The following is a 27,416-nucleotide window of genomic DNA, read 5'->3' on the forward strand; positions in this document are numbered from 1 at the left end:
AACAGTTTCTGTCACGATCTGGGCTGTGGGGTTTTCCCTCAGCCACCTGAGGTCGCTGTTCCCTGCACTGCACTTCCTAATTGTTATCACCTGTCTTTGTCATCAGCACTCATCACATCCACAGCTGTTCACAATCACCATTGTCCTTATAATCTCCACTCTCCCACTACCCTGTTGAGTCTGCATTGTTTTCCTGTATTGGTATGTGTGTCTCTGTGTGCCGGATCACTGCTCTTGATCGTGTTCCCTGTTTTGAGTATCTTGCCCATTTCTAGTTGTGTTGTGCCGTGTTGGCCTTTTGATTTGTTTTGGTTGTTTATTTTGTGTTACATTAAAAATATTACTTACCTGCACTTGGACCCAGATCTCCTCCATCTTACCGTGACAGTTTCTCTTTGAGAGCAAAAAGGGCACTTTTGACTAACATTTGGATTTAAGATAGAAATAAAAGAATTAACAGCAATTATGCCATGTATAATTCTCCACTGTAAATCTCCAATTCTTTTTGTTAATGGTGGCTTGTAAAGTGCCCTCCACTCTGGTTTTACATCTTTGTCAACTTCAAAAATGGTGCGCCAAGGTGAGTCAACTCTTTCATGTAAACCTTTTTTGTTGAAAACTTTTACACAAGAATTGTACATTTGTTTCCCCACAACTTCATATAAATCCATATCTGATACATTTTCCAAAAAAAACTCCCGAATATTCCCCTATATTTGGGGACAAAAAACACTTTGGAAAAGCATCTTTATCATTAGGCACAAGTTTCTCAGCAATTTTCAAGCATGTTTAACTCTTCTCCGAACTGGTAAGCAATCGTTGTATAAATTGTAGCCGAAAGGCCGCAGTCCTGCTTTGCACATGTATAAGTCCTTGACCCCCTTCTTCTTTTTTTAAATACAGAATGTTGTGTGGTATCCAGTGTAACTTGTCCCAAAAAAAAGTCCAATAAAACAGACTGGATTTTTCCAAGTAAATAAGCGGGTGGATCAATGCAAGCCATCCGGTGCCACAAAGAGGAAGCCACCAAATTATTAATAACCAAAGTACGTCCTCTGTATGATAAATTTGGTACAAGCCATTTCCATTTTTCAAGTCAGCTCTTAAGCTTTTCAACAGTTCCCATCCAATTCTTTTGAATTATTGTTTCAGTACCTAAATATACTCCCAGATATTTCAAACCATCTCTTGTCCAACATAAACCCTCCGGAAGATTTAATGGTGTTCTACTTTTCCACTCTCCCATCAAAACTGCCTCACTTTCATTTCAATTAATTCTTGCAGAAGAAATTAAACCAAAATCCTTCAGTGTCTTTAGTAATACATCTACATCATTTTGTTTATTAATCATTATAATTACATCATCTGCATACGCAGACAGACACAAAGAAATCTTACAATTTGGTAAAGGCACCTCTTCTAAAACTCTCCTTAAAACACTTAAAAGTGGTTCAATCGCGAGAGTATATAATAACCCTGACAGAGAACAACCCTGTCTTATCCCACGACATACTTTAAAAGGAGCACACAAGCCACCATTAATCTTCAGAATACTCTCAACATCACAATATAAGACTTTAACATAAGATAAAAATTCAGGGTTAAAACCAAACGCCTGAAGAGTCTTCCACAAATAATTGTGTTCTACGCGATCAAAGGCTTTCTCTTGATCTAAGGAAATCAAGCCTATATCAAGACCAATGATGTTAGATACGTCAAACAAATCTCTAATTAAATGAATGTTATCAAAAATTGACCTACCAGGCACGCAATACGACTGGACAGGATGAATGACTTCATCTAAAACATCACCCAAACGGGTAGCTAGTACTTTAGATAGTAGTTTATAATCACAACACAATAAGGACACAGGTCTCCAATTTTTTATATCACTCAAATTACCTTTCTTAGGCAAAAGGGTCAAAACCGCTCTTCTACAACTCATTGGCAATAGTCCTTTGGTTAAACTATCATTAAGAATTACTAACAAATCTTCTCCAATAACAGACCAAAAACTTTTGTAAAACTCAACCGGGATTCCATCTAACCCAGGAACTTTACCATTATCCATTCCCTGAAGAGCTTTAAACAATTCTTCCAGGCCAATAGGCTTTGAAAGTGTTAAATTAGCTTTATTCGACATTTTTGGTAAATTTTCAAAAAAAGCCTCTTCTATGTCTTTATCTTCTTTATATTCAGACTTGTAAAGTTTTTCATAAAAACTAACTGCTCTTTCTCTTATTTCCTTAGAGTCTGACAACAAAGATCCAGACTCAGAAAGTAATGCATGGATAAAACGTTTCTGGCCATTCTTTTTTTCCAAACTGAAAATTTTTTTGACGGTACATCCATCTGTTCTACCGTTTTAAAACGCGATCTGACCAGTGCACCTTGTGCCTTCATCTCTTGTAGGTCAGATAAAGCAGTTTTCTTTAAAAAAAGAGAATCGATATACGCCTGATTTCCACTTAATTGTGCCATATCTTGAAAATTCAAAATTTCAGTTTCTAAAACTCTTATAGACTTACCTGTCTCTTTTGTGATATTTTGAGTATACTGTTGACAAAAAATCTTAATCTGAGTCTTACCAAAATCCCACCAACTCTGCAAAGAAGAAAAAGAAAACTTTTCATTTCTAAAATTTTCCCCAAAAAATGTAAAAGTCTCTTTAAAAAAAAACATCATTCATCAAAGCAGTGTTAAAGTGCCAATACGCACTCTTTGGTGACACAGAATTAAAAAAAACACTGCATATAACTAAACTGTGGTCTGAAAAACCAACTGGATATATTTTACAACTCTTAAAAACACTATGATGGTGTTTAAAACTGTAAAATCTATCTAGCCCATGAGCCCATGTATATTGCCTTACATTTCCATTTAAACTTCTCCAGACATCAGATAGGTCATTTCTTTCAATTATTTCACAAAGCCGCTTGCGAGAAGGCATATGTGGTTCTATATGATTGCGATCAACATTTTGCTCAACACAATTAAAATCACCACCAAGAAATAAATATTCTTCGCTATTGCATTCATCTAGAGTTGAACATAAAATATCTAAAAAAGCCACTCTCTCTATTGGTAAAGTGGGGGCATATACACAAATAAACACCAGAACATATTTTTCAAAAAGGGCTTGAATTTTCAAAAATCTCCCCTTCACTATTTCCTCTATTTTAAAAGAACATGGGGTAAAGTTATTTGCAAACAAGATGGCAACTCCTCCACTACGTGAAGTTTTATGACTTAGAAATATATGACCATTCCATTCTTTTATCCAATCTGTAACATTTTTATCATCACTGTGTGTTTCTTGTAAAAAAAAAGAACATCAAGTTGTTTCTGTTTCATTGTTTCATACACTTGCATTCTCTTTACATCATCTCTGGCTCCGTTCACATTTAAAGATGCTATACGGATATCTGCCATGTGCAAAGAAAAAAAGGAAACAAAAAAAATTAAACCAAACAGAAACACACAGCCGCTCAAGATAAAAGAGTTATGCCACTTTGTCATCATTGTTATTCAACTGATTGTGTATTTTTGAAACAAATTTTTTCAGTCGATATACTTCTTTATCCAGAAAACAACCTTCACTCATTAGATTCTTAGTGCTTTCCGCAAACCGTTTCAGATCTGGGAAAAAAATCAGCAATCTGTACCCCTCTCTGATTTTTTGTCACTTTTAAAAACTTCTTAATTTCTTCAGCACTGTAATCATTGCATTTCCATTCACTTTGTGAGCAACTTGAAGCACCAGAATCAGACCATTCACTTTCACTTTCAAAATTATCTGTATCATTCTTCTGCTCTTTTCTTGCTTGTTTCGATTCTTCTTCTCTGTTTTTCTTTTTCCTTTTTAGAGGAGTTTTGAAGACAGCTTGATCCATGTCTACTTCACACAAATTTTGTGTGTCCATCAATTCTATTACAGTAGCTTCTTTAAGCAAGCTCACATTCGACTTTGTTTGATCTTTATCAGTCAAATCATTATATTCCATGACTTCAATCATGGTTTGAACAGTTTCAGCTGTTTGTTCACAAGGCACTTTGTTAGTTTTGCCCTTGACACTCTGTGCTGAATTCACAGGTACTGGCACAGATGTTCCAGCAGCGCTTTCCGCGTCTTGCACCACCCTCTCATTTATCGTATCTTGCCTTGTACGTGTACCCCCATTTTCCAGACAGGCACGAGCCAAATGGACGGTTTTTCCACATCCGTAACACTTCATTATACCAGTGGATACATAGACAGTATAGTCAAAATCATCAAATCTGAATTTCAGATTTACATTCAGTTCTGTTCTGTTCTCACTCAAAATCATGTAAGTGAATCTTCTAAAAGACACCACATGTTTGATCAATTCAGATTTACTCCCGATCGCGATCTTTTTCACTGGAGCAACCAACTTTACGAAACGCGATAATTCCTTAACCAAGGCTTCATCTTTAATAAACGGGGGGATGTTTGACAGAATAACTTTTCTAGCAGGAGTTGAAAGAGAAAGCACAGGTGTAAACAGGCCACGAATTACAACCCCTCTTTCCACTACATTATTTGCATTCTCTACAGTGTTCAAAAAACAAACAACAGCATTACTCATCCTTGACGCTGCTAAAATACTTTTGTGTCCAACAACCTCTCCGATTGCTAAAATGCAATCTTCTACACTTGCAGGGGCCGCCACCGTTGACCCCGTGGCGCCGCGTTAGTGAACCGAGCGAGTCAACACCTTGGGCCGCCATGCCCTCGGCGATACACTAGCAACCAACCAACAGTCAAAACACTATTTTGTTTTATCCACTCAATGCAGATTAAACACCAGAAATAGCGATATTCAACCAAGGAAAAAAGCCACAGCGGGCAAAAAAACTAAACTCACTCGAACTCACCACACGCTCTCCACACTCACTCAACAGACGCCCACGCATGCGCACGAGAGAGAGAGAGAGAGAGAGAGAGAGAGAGAGAGAGAGAGAGAGAGAGAGAGAGAGAGAGAGAGAGAGAGAGAGAGAGAGAGAGAGAGAGAGAGAGAGAGAGAGAATTTGAATTTGAATTTTAACAGACCTTTATTACAATTTATAGATAAAAATCAAAATACAATTAAGTCACAGTATACACAAAAAAGTAAAATGAACCCAGCTCACAGTATGTGTGTAAAAACCAAATCACCTTCAGATATATAACACAGGGCCTCATAACAACACCAAATATCTTCAAAAGAAGTAAGATCATCCATGTATTTATAGTAGTTGAAATCAATCAATATTCTTGATTGAACCATATTTGAAAATAGAACAACTACATTTTGATCCACATTTGCCTCAACTTTCTTTTTCCTACTCAGGTAGATAGCCAGTTTTGCCTGATCCAAAACAAAATTCAATATCTGACATACTAATCTTTTTTTCAGCATATATCTAAATCCCAAAATAAAAACCTCTTTGGAGAAAATTTCATTACAACTCTTAAAAACATTCTCCAATACTGGAAACAATGGCTCCAGCCTGATACAATTCACAAATGCATGGAAAACAGTTTCTCTCACAGAGCAAAAAGGGCAACAAGCACACGTTTCAGGGTTAAGAATTGAAATAAAAGCATTGACAGCCACAACACCGTGAAGAATTCTCCACTGCAGGTCACCAGTTTTCTTGGTCAACGGTGGTTTATAAAGTGCTCTCCACTCAGGTTTTTTGTCTTTAGTTATTTTTAAAAAATCGCTCCATGGGGTGTCAACTTTGTCATTCAACATTTTTTTGTTAAAAGTAATTACACAGTGCCTAGGAAGCTCTGGTTTCCCATCTGCCCATTTACCTACTAGTAGCGTTTCACTTTTACCCCAATTTACACTTGCAGAGGATAAACTACGGAAGGTTTTAAGCAATTTCATTAAAACCTGTATGTCACTTTGTCTATTAATCATTACTATAACATCATCAGCATAAGCAGACAATACAAGATTACTCTTACAGTTTGGTAAACTTATACCTTGGAGTTTAGCTCTAATTTGCTGCAAAAGAGGTTCTATTGCCACGGAGTAAAGCATACCAGACAGTGAGCACCCCTGCCTAACACCTCTATGAACATTAAAAGGAGCACATAAACCACCGTTAACCTTAAGAATGCTCTCAACGCCACTATAAAGAACTTTAATGTGATTAATAAAATTTTGACAGAACCCAAAAGCCGCTAAAACTCTCCACAAATAGCACTGCTCAACACGATCGAAAGCCTTTTCCTGATCTAGAGAAATTAACCCAGTGTCCAAATTCATCATCTTGGAGACTTCCAGAACATCACGAACTAATGAAATATTATCAACTACTGATCTACCAGGAACACAGTAGGTCTGATCAGGATGGATGATGCCATCCATCACCCCTGCTAGCCTATTAGCCAAGGCTTTAGAGAGCATTTTGATATAGGTCACTACAGAGCAATGATATAGGTCGCCAACTTTTAATGTTCGTAAGGTCACCCTTCTTGGGCAGGAGTGTGAGGACTGCTCTTCGGCAGCTCAGAGGTAATTGGCCTTCAGCCAGACTCTCATTCAGTACCTCTAGTAGATCCTCTCCCAATTCCGTCCAGAAAGACTTATAAAAGTCAACTGGCAGTCCATCAATGCCCGGTGCCTTTCCAGATTCCATCCCTTGGAGAGCTTTAAAAAGTTCTCCCATGGTCAGAACACCAGAGATATCTGTATTCGCCTCCTCAGATATCTGGGGTAAGTCATTGAAAAACTCAACATCTCTGTGTTCCCCTCCAAGTTCACTTTTATACAAGTTCTTGTAAAAAGTGACAGCTCTCTTTCGAATGTCTGCAGGGTCTGTTAATAAAACTCCAGACTCAGAGCGCAGGGCATGAACGGCCCTACTCTGACCATTCTTTTTCTCCAAGCTAAAAAAGAACTTGGATGGCGCATCCATCTGATCCACACTCCTGAACCGTGACCTGACCAGCGCCCCCTGTGTTCTGATACCCAGTAAATCAGATAGCTGTGTCTTTTTACATAAAATTGAATCTACATAACTCTTAACACCAGATAACTCAGCCAATTCCTGAAGTTTTAAAATACCAGCCTCCAAGGTGCTCATATCCAAGTAATTCTTTTTAGTGACGTTTTGAGTGTATTGCAAACAGAATTGTTTTATTTGAACTTTCCCAAACTCCCACCACTGGCGCAAAGACTTAAATAATCTCTTTGCTTTTCTGAACTCTTCCCAAAAAAGTTTAAAAACACCTTTAAAATATTTATCACCCAACAAAGTAATATTGAACTGCCAGTATGCACTTCTTGGTTAAATAGAATTTATCAACACAGAGCAAAGAACCATACTATGATCAGAAAAACTCAAAGGGGTAATTACACATCTTTTTAAAACACTAAAGTGATGTTTAAAAACATAAATCCGATCCAGCCTTGCCAAAGAGATCACACAGTCACGTACATGAGTCCAAGTATATTGTCTTTGTGTGTCATAAAATTGCCTCCAAACATCACATAGCTCGTGTGTCCTAATAAGTTGGATTAACAAATTACGAGAAGGCAGATGTGGTTCAACATGGTTCCTATCTAAATTAGAAGCTGTACAATTAAAATCACCACCCAAAAATGAGTATTCTTCACTAGAGCAAATTTGCAAAGCAGAACATAATGTTTTTAAGAACAACATTCTTTCTACTGCCGAAGTTGGAACATACACACAAATAAAAACAAAAGTGAATTTATCAAAAGTGGCTCTAACCTTTAAAAGCCTACCTTTAATTATCTCTTCCACCTGATATGAGTGTGGACTAAAACTTTTAGCAAAAAGAATGGCCACCCCTCCACTAAGAGAGGTGTTGTGGCTTAAAACAGAGATCCCATCCCACTCCATCGCCCAATCAGGGGCATTTTTAACATGTGTCTCTTGCATCATTACAACATCTATTTTCCTTTGCTTAACCACCTCAAATATACCAGTTCTTTTTCTCATTTCTCGTGCCCCATTAACATTCAATGTTGCAATATCCACTTCACTCATGAATGAAAATAAAAGAATAACTAAGACACACAGAACCCTTCCACTCAGATTCGCCACATGAATAGCCAAGCTACTAGGCTTTCTCACCGTCTTCATTAGCATTGTCAGAAGTAAGTTTCCTCACTATCTTTTTCAAACGGTATATTTCCTTATTTGTAAACAGGCCTTCTGACATAAAGAGTCTGGTTTTATCAACAAATAGTTTTGTGTCAGGAAAGAACTCTTCAACACGCACCCCTCTCTTATTTTTCGTTGCTCTAAGGAAGAGTTTAATATCGTGCACTCCGTAATTACAAGAAGAGAGATCGCTCTGAGACAAACTAACACTGGAGCCAGAAGACTCACTACCACCTTCATGTCATCTTCACCAAAAACATCATCTACGTCTAACTTTTTTGCTCTAACAGCCTGAAAATCACCGGATTGTTTTCTTTTTGATGGAACTTTAAATTTGTTCTTCTCCGTCCCTATACCATCGCTAATCAAGCTAGGTGACAGACCACTATCTGTGCTATCACTTCTTTGCGTATCAGTCGCAGATTGGCAAACTTGAACATCAATAGCCTCAGCACTACTCAGTCTTACTTCTGCAAGATCGGACACCTGAATCTCCGCACTCCCGCCTGCAGTGTCATGATCGGGGCTGTGGGTCTTCCCTCAGCCTCTCGAGGTCGCTGTTCCCCTTGCACTGCACTCCCCTGATCGTTCAACGAACAGGTGTGCGTGTAATCAGTGCAAATGACAAGACAAACGTGAACGATCAGGGGAGTGCAGTGCAAGGGAACAGCGACCTCGAGAGGCTGAGGGAAGACCCACAGCCCCGATCATGACATGCAGACGGGTTTCCAGCAGTTCTCTCTCTCGCCGCGCCTGACTCTTCCGCAGACGGAGCCGCGTTTGCCGGCACAGTTTCACTCGGCTTGTCGTTGCCAGTAACCTCAGGCAGAGGATCGATATTTTTATTTTTACCGGGACAAGCACGGACTAAGTGTCCAAATTCTCCACATTTAAAGCACTTCATTCTTGCTGTTGTAGCATATATGACATAATCAAAGTCATCAACTTTGAGATGCAGTGACAAGTCTAGCTCTTCATCGTCTTTTAGAATCATGTAAAGAAAGCGCCTAAAAGAAACAACGTGTTTTAAAAGAGGCGAACCGCACCCGATTGGAATCATTTTGATAGGCGACACAACTTTACCATAACGGGACATAATAGTCACTAATGTTTCATCTGTAATAAACGGTGGGACATTAGACAGCAAGACTTTTTTAGTTGGCATGGAAAGTGGAAGAACAGGAGTAAAAAGTTCGTCAACCGCTATTCCCTTTTCAACTAACTCATTAGCTTTGTCAACAGAACTGAGAAACAGAACAACGGCACTGTTCATCCTAGAGGCCGACATTATATTTTCGTGTCCCACAACCTCTCCTGCAGCTAGGCAACAGTCCTCTACACTCACTGCGGCCGCCACTTTCACACCATGGCGTCGCGTGAGTTTACTTAAAACTTGCGAACGTGGGGCCGTCATGCTGCCCGCAAAGAGGACGGTAGCACGCGGCCCAACTAAACAACTGACCCAACCCCTGGCAACAACAGCAAGAGCAAGGAAGAGGAAAGGGAAAAAAAGTGAAAGCACTCACAAGATTCCACACACGCCCGCACCTACTCCGTCCGCTCACACTCAGTCACACCGGAAGTGAGAGAGAGAGAGAGAGAGAGAGAGAGAGAGAGAGAGAGAGAGAGAGAGAGAGAGAGAGAGAGAGAGAGAGAGAGAGAGAGGATGTGGACACTGGCCTTTGGCTGTTGTAAATGTTCTTTCTCAGTTTGTTATTTTCCTTTCTTTCAGTGCCAGATCATGAAATAAGACGAATGTTTGAGCTAGAATTGACGTCCCAGAGGAGACGTGAGAAAATGCTTAGGGAAAAGATGGGAAACCGCCAAAGGTCAAGACTTGAAGAGAAATGACAGAAATAAAGTTCACAAACAAACTCTAGAGATCAAATGATTCATTCAGAGATATTCATGTGTTCAGATTCACTCAGAGTGATTCATGTGTTCAGATGTGATCTTCAGGACAAGAGAAACATCACCAAACATGAAAGATTTGGCCTAATTAAAGCGAAAGCCTGAGCAGAAAATAAAACACTTTTGATCATAAATACAAAGAGTTCAGACTCTTCTTTCATCCCAGTGTATTTATAACAACAATAACCCTATTTTCAGATGTAAATTCAGATTTTATATGTGATGCTTTTTTAAACCTGTTCAGATTCACCAGGTTCATGTGGATTTTCTGATGTTGTTTCTTATTTGAAGCTCAACAAAACTGACAGCTTCATACATGAAACCTCCTCACACACAATGAATAATGTGTGTGTGTGTGTGTGTGTGTGTGTGTGTGTGCGTGCGTGCGTGCGTGCGTGCGTGAGTGTGTGTGTGTGTGTGTGTGTGTGTGTGTGTGTGTGTGTGTGTGTGTGTGTGTGTGAGTGTGTGTGTGTGAGTGTGTACCTGGTATTCATCACGTTATGGAGACCAAATGTCCCCACAAGGATAGGAATACCAGTAGATTTTGACCTTGTGGGGACATTTCTCAGGTCCCCATGAGGAAACAGGCTTATAAATCATGCACAATGAGTTTTTTTGAGGAAGTAAAAGTGTGCACAATCTCCTGTGAGGGCTAGGTTTAGGTGTAGGGTAGGGTTAGGGTGATAGAAAGTACGGTTTGTACAGTATAAAAACCATTACGCCTATGGAATGTCCCCATAAAACATGTAAACCCAACTCTTTGGTGATGTTTCTTCAGCTCAATCATCTTTTGTTCAGTTGGTGAGATCAGGTGTGTGATTTTCAGCAGATGATGAAGATGCCTCATTTCCTGTTGCTTTGGGATGTTTTGGATGCTGGGACTCCATCCATAGGACTAGTCTAGTTTAGTGATGACTAGTTAACCAAACACCTGCCGTCCCACTTGGAGACTCACATCTGAGCTATTGAGCTTTCTATCAGATCATCACTGGATCTGGCGACACATCTTTGCTTTCAAATGCTTTCAAAGATAGTTCTGTCAAATAATCCAGATTCTGATTTAGTTGAGTAAAGTCAGTCAGTCGGTCTCTTCCATCAGATTTAACCATAATAATGTCCGACTGTGAGGCAGGATGAGAACGGCAGCGGCTCTTTTATGGTGTTTATTGGAACTAAATTGAATTCTCTGGTCATTAATGTTTGTACTGATGCATGAGCCGGTCATTTAGGAAGAGAAGCAGTCAGCACTATTATGTTTGTCTACTGTAGATTGCGGATGTGAATGCATGAAATGTTCCTCTCTCAGCTCATTTATATTCATCTGCAGGTATGAACTAAATTACAACCAGTTTGTGCTGAAATATTTATTAGAATATTTAATAAGAGAATAAATCACCTCGTAAATATTGTTAATGAGGGAAAAATACTGAATGTTTGAATGTAGATCAATACTGTAATATCCTCTCTAGAGAACGAGATATAAAGGTCCAGTGGTTATTCCAGCGCTGATGTCGTTTCTCTCTGATTTGCAAATTGAGGGATGAATCTTGATCATCGTGAGGAAATGAATCCATCATTTTCAATAAAACGATTCTCGGTCTGCTGGTTAGAGACTCTGAGGTGATGAGAACATCATACTAGTTTATTCTGGTTAGTGCTGGTCAAGCTTGAGTTCAATTATTGTTCCATCATGTTCTTCAGTGTCTTTGGTCTTTAGACAGAAAAAGGGAAAAGAGGAATCATTTGAGAGAAGAAATTGTGTTTGTTGTAAACAGTTTCTTGTCTAAAAATAATCACCGCATTCCTTCCGCTGTGTTCAGATGTGGAAGCGGATAATGAAATGTTCTCAGGGTTGTTTGGTGTGTTTATATCCGTTATCAGGGACAAAATTTATTTACTGTGTTTGTCCTCAAAGCCAGTGGAGCTTCTGATCTCCTGAAGGAATCGAGCGTCTGGTTTATTGAGCAGCGTGTGTCCATGAGAGACTGACGTCTGTCCACGCTCATGGGTTTGTTTTCATGTCTTTCTAATCATCAGTGTTCTGCTCATCTTCAGTTTCATATGAGAATCTGATCAAACAATCACTGATCTGGTGTTTGTTCACAGCTGTGTTTGATTGTGAACATGTGTTTCTGTCAGCAGCACTAGTGTGATTTATTTTACATCTACAGTGAGGCATGCCATTATTTCTGTTGCCATCAATTAACAGAGTTTAACCTGTCCTAACAAATAAAGCTCTGTTAAAGACAAGAATGAATGGTGAAGATGATCTGTGTTTCTTCGGTGTGATGAGACTGACTCCTGCTGGACAAAATGAAGTAATCTCTTTCCTGATTAGAGTTTGTTTATTGATTGACTTGTGCTTTTTTACTTTCAGTGTTAGTGCTGACAGCGACATGAGGACAGAAGAATCATGAATCTCCCTGCTGAAAAAAACAGCATATGCCGGTTAGGTATGTTTTGGTGCTGGGATGCTGGTTTTAGCTGGTTTATGCTGGTCCTTGACCAGCAACATAGGACCAGCATAAACCAGCAAAGGACCAGCATAAACCAGCTAAAACCAGCATAAACCAGCAAAGGACCAGCATAAAACGGCAAAGGACCAGCATAAACCGGCAAAGGACCAGCATAAACCAGCAAAGGACCAGCATAAACCAGCAAAGGACCAGCATAAACCAGCAAAGGACCAGCATAAACCAGCAAAGGACCAGCATAAACCAGCTAAAACCAGCATAAACCGGCAAAGGACCAGCATAAACCAGCAAAGGACCAGCATAAACCAGCAAAGGACCAGCATAAACCAGCAAAGGACCAGCATAAACCAGCAAAGGACCAGCATAAACCAGCAAAGGACCAGCATAAACCAGCTAAAACCAGCATAAACCGGCAAAGGACCAGCATAAACCGGCAAAGGACCAGCATAAACCAGCAAAGGACCAGCATAAACCAGCAAAGGACCAGCATAAACCAGCAAAGGACCAGCATAAACCAGCTAAAACCAGCATAAACCGGCAAAGGACCAGCATAAACCGGCAAAGGACCAGCATCCCAGCACCAGAACATACCTAACCAGCATATGCTGTTTTTTCAGCAGGGCTGGAGTTTGACTCTCTAATTAATCAGAATGAGAGGATGTTTGTGCGGTTTGCAGTTCATTTCACAAAACACACATGAAGTCTGATGCTCCTGCTCTGAGATTTCATTGGCTTTTGTTCTTCACTGAATCCTGTTGATGTTAACTTTTTATTTTATAATTCTATGGTTTCATTATTCTTTATTTCCCTCCTCATTTTACTCTAGACAGTTTGTCAGGTTTTTATTGTGGTGGATTGTTTAAGATTGGTTAGTATAGAATGATTATTAACAGGAGACTATCCAATATGAAGGCTATAAACGCAGTATTCATATTATATCTCATGTTATGTCTCAGTAAGTCTCTTTCAGCAGCTAAATGGCCTCATATTGATCTAACACCTCATATGTTTATTAGTTTCAATGCTGACAAACATACGCTGAAGTATGAGATTAATAACAGACACAACTAATCACACATCATTATTCTCAGTAGAATGAATGTTCTGAGCTGCAGGTTTAACTAAAGACTAAACACTGTGATTTACAGCCATCTAAATGCTGTATATTATTAGCCTTATGAGCTGTATATTATCATGTTGATTGTGTTTTTATTTTATAAAGGTTTTATCTGGTATTTTTATTTACTGCTCTAATTTATATAATAGATGGAGGGATGTTTGATCATACATATGTGCATCACATTCAGGACAAATTCCTGGAACCAATGAACACAAATTATACAGAGGCCTCATAATATATTATATATCATTATATATCAAATATGTATAATACATACAATTTAATGGCATTTCATTAATTGTAGATTACACTTTTTATAGTGCACATTGTAATGTGTTTGTAGTTGTCTTTATTCTTGTTGTGGCCAGCAGGTGTCACGCGCGTCCGCTGTTTCTCCCGCCGCTCTGAATCCCAGAGGAAGCGTCCGTGCGCGACGTGGATGTGCGCATGCGCAGAAACTCCGAAACTCCAGCGGCTGGAGAAGTTTTGTGATGGACACTTTTTGAGTGATTGAGAGCCTAACATTTGCAGTTCGACCGATGTGAGTGCGCTCCGGCGGTTCGGGAATGAGTCTGGCTCCGGTAAACCCGCTGCTGTGGTTCCGGGTGTGTGATGAGGGCGATCTGGAGAGCGCGCGGCGCGTTCTGGAGGATCCGGGCGGGTTCGGTCATGTGGACGGCACCGATGAGGAGGGAAACACCGCGCTCATGTTCGCGTCCGCCGGAGGACACGAGCAGCTGGTTCGGTTCCTGCTGAGGAAAGGAGCGTCGGTGGACAGACGGAACCATTACGGATGGACTCCACTGATGCAGGCAGCGAGGTCACGAACACCACAAACAACATCATAAACAACATCATAAACAACATCATAAACAACATCATAAACAACATCACAAACATCACAAACAACACAAACAACATCATAAACATCACAAACATCACGATTACTGACACAGAGACCAAAACAACCCTGTCCAACAAACATATAACGGGAGATGGAATCACTTCGGAACGACTGTTATCTTAAACTAAAGCTTCTAATTACTGTCATTCATCAATAAGATGGTCATTCGTGATCATGTGTCTTAATATGAGCACTCATCATATCTATAATAATGTATTCTCCATTTTTACACATAACCAGCTGGAGTTTAGTTTTGATGAATTTGGCTTATGAAACTGAAGATAATTGTGATCAGACGATGTAAACATTCGGGGCTTAGCCCAAACCTAGGGGGGTCCGGGGACATGCTCCCCGTGTAGATTTTTTCCCAATTACGTCAGCTAAATGCACTATTTTTCAGGCTGTTTGAGATAATAGAATGCCTAAAAATCTATACACTATCTGGGAAAATTATGATAGTTAGGGTACTCAGTAAAAAAAAAAAAAAAAAAAAAAAAAAATTCACCCAGTAGAGCCTACAAGAGGAAATGAAACAAAGTTGAAGTTATTTTAAACAAGTAATAAAAACTCAGTGAGTGTTTTAGCGCAATTTTCTCAGGTCATGGGATCACAACACTAAGAGATAGTAAATGTTTTCCTGGATTTTTTTTTTTGTGCGTTCCCGAGATTAGACCTTCCTTAACATAATGCCGAAAACCCGAAGTCTGTAGGTGGTCTGGTTGAGGAGTAGATAGAAGTGCAAGATTGGTGCGCACAGACAGAACAGAAATCATGAGTTAACAATCGCAGTTTTGTCCGGTGGAAAATTGCGCTAAAAACCTAAAACATTCGGGGCTTAAGCCCAATTAGCCACCACCCGCTCCGCCCCTGACTGTAGAAATATTAATATACAGCCATGATAAATGAGAATGTTTACTGAAAGAAATCATCAGGAGTCAGTGTTCATTCATAGTTGAACACAATTATATTCATTTCATAATGTTGGGAACACATAACTAATTTATTTATTTAGTGATAATGTAAATCATTAGGTCTAGCTCATTTATAACATTATTCAAATGAACATGGTTACCTGATCTTTTCAGGTTTTATTCTAGCACAATTAAGTGTTTGCAAGTGTTTGTACTGTTAATGTAGCAGTGTTATTTAAATATCATTGAGATGTCATGTTTATTTTCAGGTATTTTAATTTTCTGTCATAATTTTCTTGTGTGTTTTTGTCTTTTTTATATATTTTTTTATATATAGTTTTTATTAGTTGTGTTATAGAAAAACAACAAAGGTTTCCTTTGAAATACAATGTTTTATTTATATTTTATTTCAGCTAATGTTTATTTCAAGTGACAAGAATGTTTGTTTTTCAATGATTTTAATGATAGTGTAGACCGTAATAACCCTGAGATGTGGCTTCTGGGGTCAGACACTGATTCTCCGGTTCTCGTCCGCAGGTTCGGTCATCTGAACGTGGCTCATCTCTTGCTGGAGAACGGCGCGGAGATCAACGGCAGGAACCGGATGGGTGCCAGCGTGCTGACCATGGCTGTGCGCGGCGGTCACTCTCACGTGGCCAAACTCCTGCTGGAGAACGGCGCCTTCGTGGACGACTTTGACCATCTGGCAGCGGCGGAAGGAAACGCCAGCGGAAACAACAACGTCCACGGAGACAACGGCAAGAAGTTTCTGGAGATCACGCCTCTGCTGGCGGCGGCTCAACACGGACACGAGGCGGCGGTCAGACTGCTGCTGGAGTGGGGCGCGGAGGTCAGCTTCTGTCAGAAGAGCACCGGATGGAGCGCACTGATGCTGGCGGCCGCCGGAGGGACGGTCGGTGTGGCGCAGCAGCTGGTGGAGAGAGGAGCGGACGCCGATCATCTCAACGTTCTGGGCAAGACGGCCTTCGAGGTGGCGCTTCAGCTGCAGCACAAAGAGGTGAAGAACTACCTGGACTCCATCACCACCGTACGGCCACAGCCAGGTAAACACCAACCGACCGCTGCTCACCTGTCTCTATCTGGGAGCCTTCTTGAGCGGGTATGATTTATGCCAGAGTTAACAGTCCTCTGTCTCAGCTCTGTTCACACTGAAAGTGACGCAACACAGTAATGGGATTCACTTATGAAAAACACAACATCTCCGGCGCCACAGACGTTGGTTGAAGCCCGTAGGCAGATCCTGCTTTAGCTCCAGCTCACTGGGATCAGTGTAGCACACAAACATCTTGAATTCAGTCCAGTCCACACTCATGAGTTTTGTTAGCGGGTGAAGAAGATAGCATGTTTTTAATGGACAGAGATGATTGTGAAAGCTCATTCATTTGCACATCTGATGTGATTCTGTGTGCGCTGGACTGGTTAGTGTTGGTTCAGTTGTTGGCAGATTCGCTCACAGCAGATCCAGAGATGAATGAGATCAGTAATATCAGAAATGCTGCCATTTTCATCTGATTTCTTCCTCTTGTTTCTTTAATACTCAACAGATGATGAGAAGAAGCGTCCTGATGTCTTCCATGCGCTGAAGTTGGGTGAGTTCTCATATAATATTAGAAGTAGGTATTATTTGTGGTAAATTGCTATATAGGCTTAAAAAATTTAAATCACGTGAAGCTGGAACATGAAATCGTTGACTTTTAGTGAAATTCAACAGGGTAGAATTGCAAAAAATAAATTAAAGCTGCAAGCAGCGATGAACGGGCCCTCGCACCCGGGCTCACCGCCGACCGGTGGCTTTAGGAAAACAGCAAACGGTGGGCAGTATGCTTTTAATACAGTAAATATATGAGAAATATGTCATAAGTCATTTAAATGTGCCAAACTTCCCATTGGCAGCTGGTGGCGCTATGCCTATAAATGGCATGTAGATGTGTTCAGGCCAGCACTATTATCAAACATATGAAGTTTGGTGCAGATTGACCTTGGTATGTTTGAGTTAGTGAAAGATATGATATATCCTGGTGTCAACAGGTGGCGCTATGATAATATCTGAATATTGGCCTTTAGGTGTCTTCAGGCCAGGACTCTTACCAAACCTCTGAAGTTTGAGGCAGATCAGACATTTTATGGCTGAGTTATTACACCTATGTCCATGGCAAAACATCAAACTTTGTCAGGCCGCCACGGACACGCCCTTTACTGAAACTCAAGATCTTCACAATTTAACATCTCTAAGGCCTCTAGATCAGACTGACCAAATATAATGTTGATTTCATTAAATGTCTAGGAGGAGTTTGCTATAAACCTAATCCCCTGCAAGGACTTCAGATAATGCCAACTGTGAACCAAATGTGAACATTTTCCCTATATTCTGATGATGATGATAAGAACATGTAATTCATGATGATAACAAAATGTTATTATTGCTTGCATTACATTCACCACTTCTGCTTAAATCGTTACCTATCTGTACAATTTGTATGTGGATATTGCTTTGCTGGTGACTCCTGTTATAAGACATCACTCTTAAGCGCTACATAACTAAGAATCAATAAGGAAAACGGTGCACAGTTGGCAAATGCATTCACAGTAACCCTCTGCTAGTTTGGATTTTAAGTTTACTGAATTGAAAGGGTTACACTTTAAAATCAACACAGAGACACATACACACAATATATAAAATGTTGCCATCCAGTTTCATTTGTTAACATTAACTATATTAGTTAACATGAACAATAATTAAATAGCATTTATTAATGTTAATTAATATTAAGCTAAAAAAAAGTATTCATATATTGTTTAAAGGTAAATTAGTTTATGTACTGTGAATTAACATGAACATGAACACAGTTCATGTGGGTGTACAGCAATACACAAAGTGCTCTATAAACGCTTAATTCTTTCAAAATATCTTTAAAAATCAAGTTGAGTGTTTTAATGGGGCGATATATATATAACTGATCTTAAAATGATGGTTTTCGGATGTTTTGAACAGATAACAGCAAAGTTTGTTTTGTTGTCAAAGTTTGTCTTGAAATTTTTAATTATTATAATTTTATATTCAATAAATAACACTATGAAAATATTGTCTACAATGAAGATTATTCACTCATGCTTAAAAGTTGTATTTTTCTTAATCTTTTGCTATGTGACTGAATAGGACAAGTTCATGGTACAGTTCAGTAAAAATAAATAAAAAACAACAACTGCAAAATACAAACAATGAAAGATTTAATGACCCTTTATATTTTCTCAAAATATCAGACATATTTATGTCGATTACGCTACAGCAATGTGCATCTTCCTCAAAGATGGTCTTAAGCAAAACAGCATGTTCCACTGGTCTCTCTCCCTTACACCCCTCCCCCCTTCAGTCACTCTTCAGTGACTCAATGGTGACTGAACACAGACAGGCACAGGCAGAGTGACAGCAGGTTTCTAATTTCTTTTTTTAATTTTCTTTAATTCATAGAAGCTTGTATAAAATTGATATTTACACCACTTGCTCAGAATGATAAGATCTCTGTGTGAAAAAAGTTGTAAAGAGTTTGGATGCTGCACTTTAAAGATATAAAAAAATTAGGGTTATGTTTTTTTACTACATCTTTAAAAAATCACCACGTCAACACCGTTCAAGATATCCCAAATTCGCTCGCAATTTAACATCTTCAGAATCTTCTCTTCATGTTAAAAAAGTTTGGTGTGAATACCTTATTTTTCTTAGAAGGAGTGTGAATTTGTTTACAGCCTGATTTTTCCAAAAATCCACATTCAAATCAAAATAGCCGGCTTCCTGTTGGTCTTAGCTAATGAGTTTGATTTAGAAAGTTGTCCAGATTGATGAGAACAATATATGTACAGAGTTTGGTGACTGTAGGAAAAACTAACCCCCCAACTTTTGTCAAAAGATGGCGCTATAGAGTGCCTGCTCCACGCCCATTTATGACCTTTTGCCAGTGTCTAACTATCATTAATATTGACGTGTGTGTTGAGTTTCATGAAATTCTAAGCATGTTATCTGCCTCGAAAAGACAGGAATCAAATTTTAAAGTTTGACACGTTGCCATGGCAACAGCATTTGATTTATCATCGACCCCTTTACATATTCTCATCGGCCGTGTTTTGACATTATTTTGATGAAGTTTGAAGAAAATCAAGTAAAATTAAGAGGCTGATTTCAAAGGATTTTGAAAATGACACGCTTCCTGCTGCCAGTTGGTGGCGCTATAACTTTGACTCATAATAGTCACATTTATGGAATCGGCATCATACAACGAACAAACTGGTGAAGTTTCATAAGAATCAAGCAATGTGTGCAACAGTAATTAGACACTTCCTGTTTCTCATTTCTCGCCATAAATTTGTCGCCTTGCCACGGCCAAACCGTTCGAGATATCAAAAATCCCCTCGCAATTTAGCGTCCCCAATGTCTTGAGATCATGCTGACCGAGTTTGGTGACAATCCTATGGAAACCCTGGGAGGAGTACGTTAAATTCCAGAGCATGCGCTTTTTAAACAGCCCTAAATATCTCACTTCCTGTTGCGTTCAGCCCATGACATAGAGTACAAAAGTTGTTTGGCTCAGTGAGATCTATATGTGTACCGAGTTTCATATCAATACGTGCAAGTATGTGTGCGCAGTACATCAAGTTTTCAAACTGTGTTCCAGGGGGCGCTGTAGAGGCCCTGAACCACGCCCGGGTCCCAGCCTCTGTGGCGTCCTGATGGCCGCAGATTCCGACGTGTGTGCAAATTTTCAAGAGTTTTTGAGTATGTTAAGGCCCCCAAAAGTGCCCAGAAGGTTTAAAAAAAAAAAAATAAAAAAAAAAAATAAGAACCCTTAGAAGAACAATAGGGCCTTCGCCCTTTTGGGCTCGGGCCCTAATAAAGAGTGTTAGTAGAAATGTTGATACAAATGGTCACCGCTGATATTTCTATGCTCATTTCATCACTTTCACCAGAGTTTTGCGGTGGGCCTTTATTAGAGTAGATGAGCTTCATCAATACGCTCCTCATTTTGCTGGAGAGACGCAGTCTTTCATCTACGGCTGTTTCGTGTCGGAACATTAGCTGTGTGTGGTATTGATCGTGTGGGATTTCATGATCACAGCGCTCGTAACGAGAGAACGGCAGTGGGTTTCTTTCAGGTTCTGTAGTTAACTCTAGTGTGGTGATGACTGGATTTGATGTGGGTCCGCTGTAGGAAACGCTCAGCTGGTGAAGGAGATCGTGGAGGAGGACGCGTCTCAGGTGAACGTCTCGAACGCGGACGGAGCGTCTCCTCTGATGATGGCGGCGGTCAGCGGTCAGCTGGAGGTGGTGCAGCTGCTGGTGGAGAAACGCGCCGACACGGACAGACAGGACTCGGTGCACGGATGGACGGCGCTCATGCAGGCCACGTATCACGGGTACGTAAACACGCGTGTGCGACGGCGATGGTGTCGAGCGATTCTTCAGCTCGTCTTCTGTTCTTCATCAGGAATAAAGACGTGGTGAAGTTTCTTCTGAATCAAGGCGCTGACGTCAACCTGAGGGCCAAGAACGGATACACGGCCTTCGACCTCGTCATGCTCCTCAACGACCCCGGTATACGAGCGGCTCGTGCGTAGCTTTGCGTTCGCCGGTTGCGCTGCGTGTGTGTGACGCCGATGTTCTTCTGTCCCTCAGACACTGAGCTGGTGCGGCTGCTGGCGTCCGTCTGCATGCAGGTGGAGAAGGACAAGAGCAAACACAGAGGAAAATCAGCCGTGAAGAGACGTCCGTCTCTAAGTGTTCCTCTTCCTCCTGATGATAAAGGCGGCCTGAAGGTAACGATTGCTGTAATGACCTCTGACCCCTAAGGCCGACAAAGATTAGCATGTGAACAGGTCAATGTTTCATCAGTTTATAAGAGCATGATATAAAACTCAAGGGCTAGCAGGACCGGAGACTGAATATTAGCTAGTGAGACAGCATCACACATACAGGATTGAAATTAAAGCTGTTTGTGCAGATCTGAGTTTTCTGAATGTGTTTCTGAAGGAAAGTTCAGACGAGTTTCAATGGCATTTTCTTTGAATGTTCCATCCGTATGATGTTTATAATCGCAGGACGGCTTTGTTTACGGTGGTAGCTGTGTTAGAGATTTCAGAATAATTATAGAATCTTTTTTTTTAACCTGAAACGTGAAGTTTATAAATTCATGAAACTTTGTTTTTGTCAAAACTGACATGATTAGTACCGTAGTGTTTCAGTATTTTTACATTTTAGGATGTCCTCGTAGACTTTGGTGTTGTTTCAAAAGAATGTTGCTACTGCAGCTCTGACGATGATATTCCGTCTTCGTCGTTATTATTCGCCGTCTTCCTTCTCGCGTCGTCAGTCCTGGTGGAATCGCATGTCCAACCGCTTCCGCAAACTCAAGCTGACGCACACGCTGAGACACGGGCTCTCCACCAATCGGCTCGCTCCGTTCCCCGACGAGGTTCCTCTGGACGCCACCATGAGAGCGGAGGCCGGCGGTGAAGGGGAGTCGAGCGCAGCCGCTGGAGCTCCGACCGCAGACGTCTGCAGCGCGTGGACCAGCAAGAGTAAAGACTGCGGTGCGTACATCTGCTCCGGTTCATCAAGAGCCATTTGTGTCTGCTTAGTGCAACATTTTAAATAAATACAACTAATAGTAAAAATGAACGTACAGTAAAGCCATGACGCTGTTTTATTGTAGGTTTGAATGGAACAACAAGTGGGAAAGATGACTTCCTCATCACAACAATGGTACATTTGTTTAATTTCTGCTTTTGACAAAGTCTTGAAATGAGTGATTTCCTGAACGATTATTGGTCCGTCAGCTGAGGAACGGCGCGCCGCTCGCCCGTCTGCCCAACGAGAAGCTGAAGGCCGTCATCCCGCCGTTCCTGCCGCCTTCCAACTTTGAGCCGTGGAACTCGGAGCGCTCCGGAGCGGTGAAGGAGGGCCGGAGCGGGAACGTACCGCAGAGACCCGGCAGGAACAGCTGCGCCAACTCTGATATAGTGAGACGTCACGTGTTTTTATGAGAATGTTTCCCTTCGTTATCCGGTGTATATTTGTTCTCTTTGATTAGAGTCGTGTAGATGATCTCTGCTCTGTGTGTTTTAGACGTCCATTAGTCGAGTGGTCAGCAGGTCCATCAAGTTTCCCAGCATCACTAAAGGCCCCTCCCCTTCCAACTCAGGCAGTTATAACTCCGCCCACTCCTCAGGTGGATCCAACGGTGTGGGAGGAGTCAACCGCCACGCCTCCGACTCCCACAACCGTTCAGGTGACTCCGCCCACTCGGTGACATCATACATCTGCAGTAACCTGAGTAATCTCAGCTGTGGAGCTGAACTCATCGGAATAATGACGCTGTTGTCTTCTGGAGAGCGGCTTTAGAGCTGAAATTGAATGTTTCATGATTGATTCATTTTGCAACATTGATACGGTTATTTTCCTGTTTATTTCTGTGAAGCTGCTCTGTACCGTATAAAGCGCTGTAGAAACACGTGCGTTGTTGTGTGTAGGTGGCAGCGGTGCAGACAGTGTTCTGTCTCAGATCGCGGCTCAGAGGAAGAGAGCGGCAGGTCTGTTGGACAGCAGGACGCCGGCCGCCGCCGAGATGCCCAGCCCCATACCGACACCACTGCCCTCCGCACCCGACATCAGCCTGACCGACCACAGCGACGGACACTCCAGACGGGTGCGTGTCAGTGCTGCTGGAGCCTGAGTGTGATGTTCTGAACCTCTGTGTGTTTGCCACATTCTCAACCTCACTGTGTGTGTGTGTGTGTGTGTGTGTGTGTGTGTGTGTGTGTGTGTCTGTGTGTGTGTGTGTGTGTGTGTCTGTCTGTGTGTGTGTGTGTGTGTGTGTGTGTGTGTGTGTGTGTGTCTGTGTGTGTCTCTGTGTGTGTGTGTGTGTGTGTGTGTGTGTGTGTGTGTGTGTGTGTGTGTGTGTGTGTGTGTGTGTCTGTGTGTGTGTGTGTGTGTGTGTGTCTGTCTGTCTGTCTGTGTGTGTGTGTGTGTGTGTGTGTGTGTGTGTGTGTGTGTGTGTGTGTGTGTGTCTGTGTGTGTCTCTGTGTGTGTGTGTGTGTGTGTGTGTGTGTGTGTGTGTGTGTCTGTCTGTGTGTGTGTGTGTGTGTGTGTGTGTGTGTGTGTGTGTGTCTGTGTGTGTGTGTGTGTGTGTGTGTGTGTGTGTGTGTGTGTGTGTGTGTGTGTGTGTCTGTCTGTGTGTGTGTGTGTGTGTGTGTGTGTGTGTGTGTGTGTGTGTGTGTGTGTGTGTGTGTGTGTGTGTGTGTGTCTGTGTGTGTCTCTGTGTGTGTGTGTGTGTGTGTGTGTGTGTGTCTGTCTGTGTGTGTGTGTGTGTGTGTGTGTGTGTGTGTGTGTGTGTGTGTGTGTGTGTCTGTCTGTGTGTGTGTGTGTGTGTGTGTGTGTGTGTGTGTGTGTGTGTGTCTGTGTGTGTCTCTGTGTGTGTGTGTGTGTGTGTGTGTGTGTGTGTGTGTGTGTGTGTGTCTGTCTGTGTGTGTGTGTGTGTGTTTCAGAAGCTGGAGTTAAAGAAGCGTCCTCAGTCAGGAAACTCATCCACGTCCAAGAGCACGTCGCCCACACTCACACCCTCTCCGTCACCCACACCCAAACCAGCCGCCGCAGACTCACTCTCATCCGCATCCACACAACCCAGATCCAAGAGCAGCGGCGGCTCCAGCAGTGGCACCATTACAGACGAGGGTCAGACGCACACAAACACATGTGTATACACACTCATATACACACACATGCACGACCGGTCAAAAGTTTGGGGTCAGTAAATTTTTCTTCTTCTTTTTTTTTTTTTAAAAGAAATTAATACTTTTATTCACCAAGGGTGTGTTAAATTGATAAAAAGTGATAGCAAATCCTTACATTGTTAGAAAATATTTATATTTTGAATAAATGCTGTTCTTTTGAGCTTTTTATTCATCAAAGAATCCTGAAAAATTTCACAGTTTCTAAATAAATACTTTGCAGGGCAACTGTTGCAATATATAATCCAATATAATCCAATATAGATCATTCTGATAATAAATCAGTATATTAGAATGATTTCTGAAGGATCATGTGACACGTAAGACTGAAGTAATGGCTGATGAAAATTCAGCTTTGCATCACAGTAATAAATTAAATTTTAAAGTATATTACAATAGAAACCATTATTTTATATTGTAATAACATTTTGCAATATTAGGGTTTTTTTTCTATATTTTTGATTAAATAAATGCAGCACTGATGAGCAGAAGAGACTTTCTTTAAAAACATTACAACTCTTACTGACCCCAAACTTTTGACCGGTAGTGTACATACATGTATACCCACTCATATGTGATCACACACACGTCTCTCTCTCTATTTCTGCTGCTGATTGTTGTTTTCATACACAGATGAGTTATCAGGGATTCTGAGGAAACTTTCTCTGGAGAAATATCAGCCCATCTTTGAGGAGCAGGAGGTGTGTCTGTCATCTGTCTGTCCGCATGGTTTCAGTCTCTAACGCTGTGCTTCTGTCAGAGCTGTGCTTTCCTCCATCCCCTGCCTCTCTCTTTTCTAAATGAAACCGTTAAAGGCAGATCACACCCGTCTCTGATGTGTCTGACCAACAGTGATGGATGTTTTGATGCAGGTGGACATGGAGGCGTTTCTGACTCTGACTGACGGAGACCTGAAGGAGCTGGGAATTAAAACAGACGGGCCGCGACAGCAGATACTGGCGGCTATATCGGAGCTGAACGCTGGGAAAGTGAGTGTGTATGTGATTGAGCTGAAACACAGGCTGATCTGAACTTAATGTGATCATGAACATCTTGTGGTGACAGGGGAGGGAAAGACAGATTTTACAAGAAACCATCCATAACTTCCAGTCGTCGTTCGGCAGCAGCGCCAGCAACCCTCGCCCGGCGGGATATCCACGCTGTGAGTCTCACAACAGTCATAACACCGTTACAATCACTGCACCATAATGATGATTCATTTGTAATGACTAATTTATGATCGGCTCATGTGCGTCTGCATTATTGATATTAGAGCTGTTTAAAGTCACCGTGAATTCAAAATGGATAAATCTTATTTATTTTCTATGAAATGTTAGTTTATTCTAAATTATTTTGGAATACTTCATAATTTAGCATATGCTCTCGTAGTCTTTCATCAGAAACATCACAGTGTTTTCTGATGGCTTAAGCACATTTTTTGTAACTATTGGCTATTTTTGCAAAACTCTACACACAAATAAGAAAACCCTTCACCAAATCAGCAAAACATTGTAGTTTTCTTGCAAAAGCTAATAAACCTGGCTTAACTCTTCAAACCTTCGTAAAAATGGTATTTTCGAACAGTAAACATAAGCCATCACATTAATAAGCACACAATGCACCAACTACACACTGATGGTATGAATAAAAAACACATCTGGCTTTTGCTTTCTCTGTGCACAAGGTAGGCTATGTCAGTTTGAGGTCATACTTTTGTCATAGTTCTGAAAAAACAGAGGGATCCAAACTTCAAGTACTGGTGTTTATTTACACACATCACAACAAACACAAGTGTTTTTTCCAAGTCAAAACAAAATACTGTAAATAATAGCCATAAATGTGTATAGTTTTGCTAGGAGTGTGTTGATCATTTGGAAATTGAGAGTAAAGCAGTGAGTTGTATTTACAGTTCCGCAAAAAGAGTACCTACAGTTTTGCAAAGTGTGTGTTACAAAATTGAAAACTGAGTGCAAAGCAGTGTTTGTGCTTTTAGTTTAGCAAACTCAGTGAGTGCTTTTGGTATAAGTATTAATAGTTTTAGAAATTGTGCTATAAGAATCACAGTTAGGGTTTAAGCCATCAGAAAAAACTGTAACATGCCGCCCATAACCATCCTAAATCTTGCCTGGGTCTCATAGTGATGTGAGCATCAAACGTCAGTCTCCATGTCTAGAAAGCATATGTGATGTTCTAGCAACCACAGCCATATCTGATATCTGCTTTATCCGTGTCGTCTCTCGATGATCTGCGTTCAGCTCCGTCAGGATGGAGTCGCCACCAGCTGCAGTCGTCCAGCAGACGGTGACCGGACGAAGACGTCTCCTGTGTGTCTGAGTGACGGTTGTTCAGAGGAAGGTCAGGGCTGGTGGATGTGCCGATGGTGTATCGCCCTCGTCGTACATCAGGGGGCGACGCAGCATCGCTAGGCTCCGTGAGCGAGCGAGGGCACTTCGGGCCACTGGTGATCGTGAGATTCGGGTCATGAACGACTGAACCTTCAGTATTTCAGCTTCACATATGAATGTAAATCAATCTGCTGGGTCAGAAGAGAGTTTGAGCAGAATGAAGTTTTATATAGTGTCTGTCTCTGAACATATGAACTGTTCCAGATTGAAGAATCAAGGGAATGATGGGAGAAGACGTTTATCTTTTTGCTCTACGTCAGGGGTTTTCAAACCTGTCCTGCACATTTTGCATGTCTCCCTCATCTATTACACCTGATTCAAATCATCAGCTCATTAGTAGAGACTGCTAGACATGAATTGGGTGTGTCTAATAAGGGAGACATACAAAATGTGCAGGACAGGTTTGAAAACCTCAGCTCTGTGTGCTGTATTTAGTGTTTTTGTATTTATGAAGAGTTTTTAAACACATTAGTAATCCGTTTTAATTTCAGAATCTTTCACTGGTGAGAAACCGTTTCATCATCTTACAGTGAAATTAAAAGTTTGTCAAACGTCGTCCTAATGTTTCTGGTGCATTGTTAAATCCGACCGCATTTAATTTAGGATCATCTCTGTCAGTTCTTCTGATGTTCTAATGGACGCTGATGAACGTGTGTTTCTGAGAGAAACCTCAGGTTGTCATGAATCACGGGTTTAGTTGATGTGTGATCACAGTCTGTATGTGAGCTGATGATGGAGAGATAATGA

At 41.1% G+C, this 27,416-nt stretch overlaps 1 protein-coding gene across 1 annotated transcript; it reads left to right on the forward strand.

Moving 5' to 3' along the window:
• The first annotated feature begins 14,119 nt into the window (after nucleotides 1-14,119).
• Nucleotides 14,120-27,224, forward strand: LOC141300483 (ankyrin repeat and SAM domain-containing protein 6-like). Its single transcript, XM_073830764.1, has 16 exons — nucleotides 14,120-14,473; nucleotides 16,006-16,532; nucleotides 17,034-17,078; nucleotides 20,691-20,895; nucleotides 20,967-21,073; nucleotides 21,155-21,294; nucleotides 21,849-22,068; nucleotides 22,191-22,240; nucleotides 22,315-22,497; nucleotides 22,604-22,766; nucleotides 23,008-23,183; nucleotides 24,022-24,208; nucleotides 24,898-24,965; nucleotides 25,137-25,253; nucleotides 25,330-25,426; nucleotides 26,520-27,224. Exons 1-16 carry the CDS (start codon nucleotides 14,220-14,222, stop codon nucleotides 26,567-26,569), a joined length of 2,589 nt encoding a protein of 862 aa, XP_073686865.1. The 5' UTR covers nucleotides 14,120-14,219; the 3' UTR covers nucleotides 26,570-27,224.
• Nucleotides 27,225-27,416: the final 192 nt, after the last annotated feature.

This window comes from Garra rufa, chromosome 24 (assembly GCF_049309525.1).
Source record: "Garra rufa chromosome 24, GarRuf1.0, whole genome shotgun sequence".
Lineage (NCBI taxonomy): Eukaryota > Metazoa > Chordata > Actinopteri > Cypriniformes > Cyprinidae > Garra > Garra rufa.

What these genes read in the sequence shown, in the direction of transcription:
- LOC141300483 (XM_073830764.1), top strand. Translation starts at nt 14,220, where the DNA reads ATGAGTCTGGCTCCGGTAAACCCGCTGCTGTGGTTCCGGGTGTGTGAT. An exon ending in CTTCCATGCGCTGAAGTTGG is followed by an intron (nt 17,079 to 20,690) that starts GTGAGTTCTCAT and finishes GGTCCGCTGTAG; the next exon opens with GAAACGCTCAGCTGGTGAAG. An exon ending in CATGCTCCTCAACGACCCCG is followed by an intron (nt 21,074 to 21,154) that starts GTATACGAGCGG and finishes TCTGTCCCTCAG; the next exon opens with ACACTGAGCTGGTGCGGCTG.